This window comes from Prosopis cineraria, unplaced genomic scaffold, assembly GCF_029017545.1.
Source record: "Prosopis cineraria cultivar Desert tree isolate PC_DT_omini unplaced genomic scaffold, ASM2901754v1 PC3, whole genome shotgun sequence".
Classification (NCBI taxonomy): Eukaryota; Viridiplantae; Streptophyta; class Magnoliopsida; order Fabales; family Fabaceae; genus Prosopis; species Prosopis cineraria.
Genome location: NW_026555334.1, coordinates 45,424,331 through 45,433,856, shown reverse-complemented (window position 1 = coordinate 45,433,856; position 9,526 = coordinate 45,424,331). Strand labels below are relative to the sequence as shown.

The 9,526-nt window shown below is 34.4% G+C and overlaps 1 protein-coding gene across 1 annotated transcript; it reads left to right on the top strand.

Annotated features, from left to right (window-relative positions):
* The first annotated feature begins 1,204 nt into the window (after window positions 1-1,204).
* Window positions 1,205-3,066, top strand: LOC129305047 (transcription factor MYB2-like). Its single transcript, XM_054944951.1, has 3 exons — window positions 1,205-1,521; window positions 1,636-1,765; window positions 1,888-3,066. Exons 1-3 carry the CDS (start codon window positions 1,359-1,361, stop codon window positions 2,351-2,353), a joined length of 759 nt encoding a protein of 252 aa, XP_054800926.1. The 5' UTR covers window positions 1,205-1,358; the 3' UTR covers window positions 2,354-3,066.
* Window positions 3,067-9,526: the final 6,460 nt, after the last annotated feature.

Sequence of the window (9,526 nt, the reverse complement as noted above, 5' to 3'; positions counted from 1 at the left end):
AAAAATATCTCATGCATCAACCATTTTCGATTGTAATTGATTGCTCGACTCTACGCACCAGCAAGTCAAATTTCATCAAAATCACGAATAAATTAATAATTTATAGGCATTTCAGCTACTGACTCCTTTGCATTTGATACCTATGATGACGTGTACGGCCGAAACTCTGTATCAAGTTGGGTCGAACAAGTTTGCGGGGCCCGCCAATACTCTCTCTCTCTCTCTCGCTCTCTCGGGGCGTTTGGCAGTTCTCTCCTTCGTCCAAGCCACACCCTACCCGTATTGTAGGCTTTGCTTCCCCAAGTCTTCGAGACTTCAACAAAATTTCCTCATTTGGAGGCTGTTTGATGCTTTGTTCAACGTGTTATGAGAATTTTTCCTACCTTCGTGTATTGCGCCCATCACTGGGTTGAAATTTATTCAAACCAAGTCCAATTCATCGTCTTTTCCTTTGACCTGTCGTTGTGTGAACGAAAATTCTCGCATTCTCACATATCACTGACCTAATAAACGTTGAATCCAGATTTAAGAAAGTCTTCTCTTTATGTGCAGATCTGTGGTTGCTAATCATGATTTTTGCCTTTCATTCCACGGGCACTCCCCTTCTTCCTTGGTAGGAAAAACCGGGGACCCATCTCCGTTTTTGTTTTGTCATTTTTTTTTTTTATCTGTTTCTCGGCCAACAGTTAATACTCTGTTAACAGGCATGGCCCGATAGGCGTTCCGCCCCTTTCCCTTTTGTAAATTTCATAAAGAAAGTGAATGCTTTAGCGAACATATGCGGATCTCACCCTTTCATCATCGTCACATGATACAGAGAAAGGAGTATCGAAATTGAAAAGATTTTCCAATTTTTAAAGCCTCTCCCTGGTTTCAAAAATAAATGAATAGAATAAACCAAACCCATGAGTTGGTCTAATTAAGCTCTCCTTTCTTTCTCAGCGCGTGTCTCGGAGGGATAAGGAAAAGTCCACGGGTCAAACCATAAACAGCAAGCTTCTGTCTTAATCCTCCAAGCACTACTGAATTAAACGAAGCAGTAGCTGTTGTTAATTATTATAATTGCATGATTTAAGAAAAACGAGTCTGGTGTGCTTTCTTTTTCAAAGGGAGTCACTTGGCCACTATCATTTTCGTATTTAGAATTAGAATTCCGAGCGAGCTTATTCTTATCTCATCCTATATATAGCTCCACATGCCCCAGCGACTTAAACTAACCAAGCCCAAGTCCCACATGCTGTTTGTTCTTCCCCTTCGCACCGTTTCATACAAGTTTCTCACTCTTACCCCTCTCTATCAACACACACACACTTACAGTGTCACGGACCGAGAGGCGCCGATTTTGATACAACAGGGGAATGGAAATGAAGGTGGAAGGAGGGAGTAAGAGGAAGGCGCATCAGAGTGAAGACGAGACGGGCATAAGGAAAGGCCCATGGACTGTGGAAGAGGACACCATTCTGGTCAATTATATCGCCATCCACGGCGAAGGTCGCTGGAATTCCGTCGCCCGCTTTGCCGGCATGTACTCTGTTCCTTCTCTCCGCATGATCTCGCCTTCAAAGCTGTCAGCCCTCAGTTTATACATGATGAAGCAGTGATTTTGGATTGAATGTAAACTTGTGGAATTTGCAGGTTTGAAGAGAACGGGCAAAAGTTGCAGGTTAAGGTGGCTGAACTACTTGCGTCCCGATGTTCGGCGCGGAAATATCACGCTGCAGGAACAGATAGTGATTCTTGATCTGCACTCTCGGTGGGGAAATAGGTAAATATTAATTAATGAAGTAAGAAAAAATCTGTGGTTTTTTTCTGGGAAAAAGGAAGTCAGAGTCAAATAATAGGGGTGGATTGATTGATTTGATATATACGAATGCATGACCGATGCAGGTGGTCAAAAATAGCGCAGCATTTGCCTGGAAGAACGGACAACGAGATTAAGAATTATTGGAGAACGAGAGTGATGAAGCAGGCGAAGCAGCTCAAGTGTGACGTCAACAGCAAGCAGTTCAGAGACACCCTGCGTTACGTGTGGATGCCCCGCTTGCTGGAGCGGATACGGGCGGCAACGTCAGAATACGACCCGAGCTGCCAGCCCGTTCCCGTCACCCTGAATCACTCCTCCGTCACGCCTCTCGATATCCAGTTTCACCAAGCCCCCTCTATTCCGTGGCAGGCTCAACATGTTTCGCATGGCTCCCAAAACGGGTCCGACGTTTGCCCGCGCGTTGCATCGGAGCAGGGAAATAATGGCCTGGGTGGTGGCTGTGGCGGTGGCGGTGGGGATTGGGCTGAAACACTGTGGAGCGACGACAATATTTGGTTTTTGCAGCAACAACTTTTCGAAGATGTGTAGAGGAAAAGACATGGCAACGGTGGCGTGACGCTGGAGCTGGAGGGCTCAACGTCGCCTGTGATTCATGATTGCACTGTACAAAATTACAGCGTAGGCATTATATTTAGGTATATGGCAAAAGAGAACAAAAGTATTGTATTAATTATGGCGACTGGGAGGGAGCTAGTCAGCGCTACAAGTGTGTGGAAATGGATGCTCACCTTGGCTTTGTCTTTAACCAATAAAGTCAAATGATTTAGTTGAGTTAGCGCTGCCTTGTGCGCAAGTGTAGGCGAGGAGGTAGGATTTGCTTCTACGCTTGTGAAAGCATACTATTGGATCGCAATGTGGCGGGGAAAAGAGTTTGTTAGAAGCAAGCAATGTGATGTGCATTATCAGGGGTCATCCAATGGGGAGAGGAAATACTAAAATGTACGTTTTTGCGTTGCGAGTGCGGAGTCCTCTCGTGTTGGTGTCTTGCTTTGTCAATTGGAATACCATGTGATGGCTTCCCTCAGTGACTTGAGGGCTTCCCTCAGCCCCCACACAAGTCACCCCGTCATTAACTCCCAATCATTTGTCTTGTTACCTCACATGCTTCCATCTATGTCTCTTGCAGAATCTGTTGTCATTAAATTAAGAAGTCTTATCAGCAGTAAGTGCTGGACTCCTGCTGTGACATCAGTTCATCAGTTTTTTATTAGTTTGCCAATTTATATATTACATATTTTAGAGATACGTATTCCTACCAAATTATAAAATAATTTTAGAGATGTTTTAATATAAAACAATTTGAAAAAAAAATTAAGGTTTCATTCATCATACTTTTTTAATATAACCATTCAAGTGAAAAAAAATTAAAATAATATTGTAGTGTGCTTCTTCCAGTATAAAATATAAGCAATTTTTAATAAAAACAAGAATACCAATAAAGTCTTTATTCTTATAAAATTATATATTTTTTCTTTTTGACCCTTAGTTTCAATTATGAAAATACTTCATAATGAGTAAGAGAAAATTTACATAAAGATTTAGGTTAATAAATACAAATAGAAAAATAAAATATTTTGTTTTATTTTATATGTACTAGGTTATTTATATTATTTTGAACCGAACCAAGCCAAGCTGAGGGAAAATACTTTTATTTTGGAGGAGTAGGATTAATGATTAAGCGTGTAAAGATATTTTTTAAAGTTTATAATTGTATTTTAAAAAAAAGTTTGTAAATTATCATTATTAAGCTTTATTGAGATGCATAATTTTATTTCAAATCATCTTATAATTTAGAAAAAATGACAATAAATTTTTTTTAAAATATATAAATGATAATTTAATCCTTTAAAATGCCATAATTTTTTTAAAATTCCTAAAGACTTTTCTATCATTAATAAATTTATATAAATTATTAAATTACCTTGTTGAAAATAAATGATTCACAAGTTTTGTTTAAATATTCACAACTTTCTTCTTATATTCGCAACAATGCATCAACAAATAAAAAATTTAACATGCGAAGTTGTAATTTCTTGTTGCATTATTGCGAATATAAGAAGAAAGGTTATGAATATTTAAACAAAATTTATAAATTATTTATTTTTAACAAGAATAATTTAATAATTTATATAAATTTATTACCGACAGAAAAATCCTTAAAAAATTCAAAAAAATTATTACATCTTAAATAACTAAATTATTATTTATATATTTTAAAGAAATTTTATTATTATTTTTCTTATAATTTAACCACCTAGGCTCAAAATAAACGAGGCCTTAAGTGGGCCTAGTAAGGAAGTTCTTTGGGTCTAATTGTCTTACGTAGTGGTAGAGACAAAGAAGATTAGGACCCTCTGACTTTTTAATTTTTCTTCATAAAACATATGTGTTTTATATTTTTGGCTTTATCAAAATATATTTTTTTTTGCATTTGATGCTGAACATAAGATCTATTTTTTTAATAAATATAAACTAATATATAAAAAATTTGAAAAAAATTAACATCCAAAAAATATATTTTCTTTATGTATAAATATAATATAATATATTTTATAAAGTAACTTTTTTCTTTTGAGTCAAAAATATATACTCTCCCTTTAAAAATATAAAACATTTTTTATATTTTAAAATATAATTATTATTATTTTTAAATATCATTAATAAATAAATCACTTTATATTTATTTTAAAGTGAAATAGGGTCTTATTAAAATAAGAGTGAATATAAAAAGATAATATTAATATGAAATTAAATGATTGTTTAATTGAGAGGTACAATTTAATTACGGAGTATCTTATACTATATGATTTCGGTTTGGCCTTTGAGAATTGAATGAGTTGCCGCCGCCCATTATCAATGTTCAAGCAAAGGCAATCTCTCTATAGCTTGCGTTGCTCTGTGTCCTCAGACTTCGATCTTCCGCCTGTTTTCTCTGTTTTTTTTTTTGGCTCATATCCTTTCACTGAAGCCTAAATCAATGACCTTGGTAGTTGGTTGTAATCTGACGACCCGGGCAGTATCAATTAAGTGAATATAAAGACAAGTTTAAGGCGAACCACTTCAGTATCTATATGCTCTTTCATTGTTTCTTATTTTACTGTGCAACATATGTCATGATTTACAACATCTTATGTATATATATATATATATATATTTAATATATTGTGCGATTTGTGTTATGATATTTCCAGTTTTTAATACTTTATAATATTTTACATTAGATATATATATATATATATTACAATCCGTATTTTTTAGGATTGAAAGATATCTAAAGAAAAAAAAAATTTAAGAGAAAAGAGATAAATAATGAAAGAACACCATCGATTTTTAGTGTGTAATATTAAAAACATATATATATATATATATATATACATTATTGAGTTATAGTATGTGTTTTGTGATATCAACCTCCCATTAAAAATCATGGCTCTAGCCCTTGTACATGCACCCATCTATATTTTTCCTACTTGTTTAGTTCATTGTAGAGGTGCACATAGGCTCTACCCTGCGCGATGTCCAATTGAAAGAATGCATGGGTTGTAAAATTCTTGCTTGCAAAATACCTATTAATTTAGGCTAGGCAAGCTAGTCATTTTAGAGCCACCCTACCCATCAAATAATAATCATACTCATCAACTCAAAATAACATCTATAAAAACATAAACCATAAATTCACAATAACAGCTACAATATTCAAGTATTCATGATTCAACAAATTGTTTGTTAAGAAAGATCTAATCATTGTGTTTGTAGTGTGTATTGTTAATTGTTAGAAAAACATATTACTTTATCATTTTTCTGTCCATGAAACAATAAAAACCTCATCAATAATTCACACACACACAACTCTAAAATGTAATCCAAGTCCAACACATTCACACACACATAAATTCACTTAGAAGCACAAATTATATTCTTCTACTAAATGTAACTATACAAATCCACTCTAGTTCATTTACAATCCATGATAAAATAATAAGAAAGTCATAAATTACCGTATTACATCAAAATTATAATTCAACATTTAGTGAAAAAATGTTTAAGACAATTGAAATCCTCTAAAATCAATCTATGTCTATAGGTAAAAGAAAATAACAAAGTAGAAGCATATAATATGCAAAAATTGTTCTCTTTCTTCTAAATTTTCTTTTACTGTGTCACAAATAATTCACGACTTGAAAATAACAAAGGGCATCATATAGGTAGGCTTTCCTATGCCCCCTGCATTAACAGTCTGTTCAATTAACAATTGAATTATGCATTTAATCTCTAATCATTAGCACTAAAAGTAGATTTTCCCTCTAACGCCTCTTAAAACTGTATACCCAACCAATTTTTCCATTAGTCTAGGCTTTTTGGGCACAATGAACTAGCAAACAGATTTTCACTCCAGCTTCTAAACATTCCAGAGCCATGAAAAGCTCAAGAGGATAACAAAACATGGAAACAGGGGTTACATTATTCAATCCTTTAAGGGCCGACCAATAATAATTAGCAAATTTGCGAGATCCAAGGCATGGTTACTGGTTTAAACAACTAGTCAATTTAAAGGGAAAATTAAAAAAACCTGGGCAGAGTGAAGCTTGTTGGCGCTTTTGAGAGAGGGGAGAGAGGAGAATGGCCACGAGGTACTAGGAGCTTCTATGCTGTGAGCCTGTGACGAGAGCTTCTGTTTTGTGCTGTGACGAAGCTTCTACTTCGAGAGAGGAGAATGACGAGAGATCGAGAGAATATAGAAAGAAGTCAAGAACAGCACTGTGCTGTGGAGATTGGAGAGCAGCAGACCGAGAGACACCAAGACCAAGAGGGGAGAAGGAGGGGTAAACCATGGTGGCATGGTGGAGACTGGAGAGGGCGAGAGGAGAGTGACACTGTGATCGCTTCGGTTAAGGTTAGAGAGTGGAGTGTGGATCTGGAGCTGCGAGCTAGACTTGGAGCAGACAAAAATGAATAATTCCCCTTTTCCTCAAATCCAAGACTCTCTCTCTAAAACTAACCCTTGAAAAAGTAAATATATATATATATATATATATTAAGTGTACCTCAAGCTGTGCCAGACAGGCAGGGCAACATATCCTGCTCGTGGCATAGCCCTACCTAAATAATGTCCTGTCCAAACATGTCCAAATTATGTCAGCTAGTTTTTTTTTCTTTTAGGGATCGAGGCGGGCAAAATTTTATGAAGTTTAAGTTGAAATCTCGACTAATTGAATTACACGCACACTCCTAGTTCATTGTGGGATAGGAGATCATAATAATGATTCCATACAAAATTCTTGCTCAACATACCCTAGGCTTGTGCAGGATGTCCATAAGCCCAAGATGCCCAGCCCGACCGAGCAAAATATGTCCAACCCAAGCTTTAAAAAAATTGCCCAATACTGTTTGGGTATGGTCGAGCTGAGTCCGATCTTCGAGCTGGGCAGGGTTTAGGGCTGGGGTATCCAACCAAATGACCCTGCCCGGCCTGAGATATAATATATTTTTTTATAAAAAATAATAATATAAGATGTAATTTGTTAACTTGATGGGAACATAAATGATAGTTCTTTTTTTTTTAGGTGCCTTGATGATCAAGTTTGTAAACCTTAGGTTGAATATTTCTATATTCCTTAGAATTTAGAATTAGACAGCACTTGTGACTTGCAAGAAAAATTCCTTCCATATTTGCTTTGCCATTAAGTTTTTTGATGACATCATAATATTTTTACTAGTGATATTTAACAATCTGTTACTTTTAAAATAAGAGCTTAAAGTGATTTGTTCATGAAAATAATTAATCTGCTACAGTGTATTTCATATTTGTATGGATGGTTTTGATTCTTTGTTTCGGTAGGGCAAGGCTGGAGACCCTGCTCGAGGTGCCCGATCCCTGCCCGCTCGGCCCCTCTAAAGTCGGGCATCTTTCAAGTAAGGTCAAGCTTTGGATATAGTTTTTTTACCCAAAGACATTTAGGGCAGGGTATCGAGTTAATGGGCTACCCTACACGACCTTGCCCATGCACAGCCCTAACGTACCCCAAATGCTCATTGGAGATGGAAAATAGATAGGTTTGGCCCATATGGGCTCAAGCTCATGAGCTTTTTCATTTTTTTTATTTTTTTAAAATTAATTTCTTAATTACAATATTTCATATTTTTAAAAATCCAAGATATAATATTCAAAAATTAAAATTAAATAATAAAAAATTTTATACTAAAGTATAAACATACTTGTTAAAATTTAAATTAAACTTAAAAATTGAAAAATATTTTATTTATTATAGTTAAAAATAAACTAGGCATAAAAGGACAACTCAAATCCATGCCCCCCTTTTTTCAAGGGCTTATTGTGGTCGAGATTTAAAACTTAATTTTTTTAAAAAAATATAATTTTTTTTAAATCCAAATCCTTATAAAAATATACTTAAATAGGAGGCTCATATGCCTGGTTTTTATTCTCAACTCCAATGCTAATGTCCTCTGCATGCTATGCTCTGTTTGGTTTGAAAATAAGGTTCCACCCTTTGTATGCTATCGTTTTCATTCAATTTGAACGCAAGTTCTATATAGCAAAAGCGTTTGTTGTTGTGAATTAGGTGTTTTGGGAAGCATTGTTTCCTAGCATGTTTGGATATCCCAGAATAATCAAATTTGGGGTCCAAAACCAAGATTTTGTAAAAAAGTACCCAATTAATCACTTTGAATCCAATTAATCACCTTTAATCTTATCAAACTCAATTTAGCTTCCAAATTAAATTTCATTTGACAGTAGACGTCACTTGAGAATCAATTGTAACTTTTTGGAGCTGCCAAAATGTTTATTTTACAATTTTGTTTTCCGTTTTATTTATCAGAATTTACATTATAAAAAAATTCATTTATTGTAATTTGAATATTAAAAATTAATTCTACACAAATTATTCAAACATCTTTAATTTTATCAAAATGAATTTGAACAAGTATTTTCTAAATATCATGTTTTATTGATCAATTTTTTTAAATTAAAATTCAAGCACGCCGTATATTGCTCTTAAACTCAAATCTCAACTTGGGAATTGCACCTTGAACACCGTGACTACCGCGGAGTGACCAAATCTTCATCCGACCCTCATGCTCCCTGCAGAATTTCACTCTCTCCTTGCTGTTTTCCCCTCTTCTTGATATCTCTTCGGGCATTGCTGGTTTCAAATTAAAACGTGTCCACGTTTTGATATTCATATTTCATCCGATCAAATGAATAACTCCTGGCAACGGAATATTCAGGGATGATTTTTTTTTGGAGGGGGGTCAAGCTTAAGTAAATAAAATTTGCTGAGGGGATAAAATAGAGATAATGCAACTTTTTCTCCCTTAAGTTTATCTTAGATATCAAGTTTAATTTTTATCAATCTCATCCTTTAAATTTATTTTTTTATCGATTTGGTCATTAATATTTAAAAATGAGGTTACACTATTAAAATTTGCCAACACAGATAATAGAATATGAATGGAAGCCATGTAAATTAATAAAAAAATATAATCACTTAGATAGGAAAAAATAGACTCTAAAATTTTAAAAACAAGAGAATAAAACATTATGTAAGAGAATATATTGATAAAAATTGAATTAATTTGAGGGTTAATTTATTCTCACTTAGTTACATATATATGTCAAGTCATCAATATATTTTACAAATTAAAATATTTTAAAAGTCAATTTGTATTTTAAAACTTAAG

Coding starts and splice junctions, on each gene's coding strand:
- LOC129305047 (XM_054944951.1), top strand. CDS start 1,359: ATGGAAATGAAGGTGGAAGGAGGGAGTAAGAGGAAGGCGCATCAGAGT. Junction 1,522..1,635: donor TTCCGTCGCCCGCTTTGCCG/GCATGTACTCTG, acceptor TGGAATTTGCAG/GTTTGAAGAGAACGGGCAAA. Junction 1,766..1,887: donor CACTCTCGGTGGGGAAATAG/GTAAATATTAAT, acceptor TGACCGATGCAG/GTGGTCAAAAATAGCGCAGC.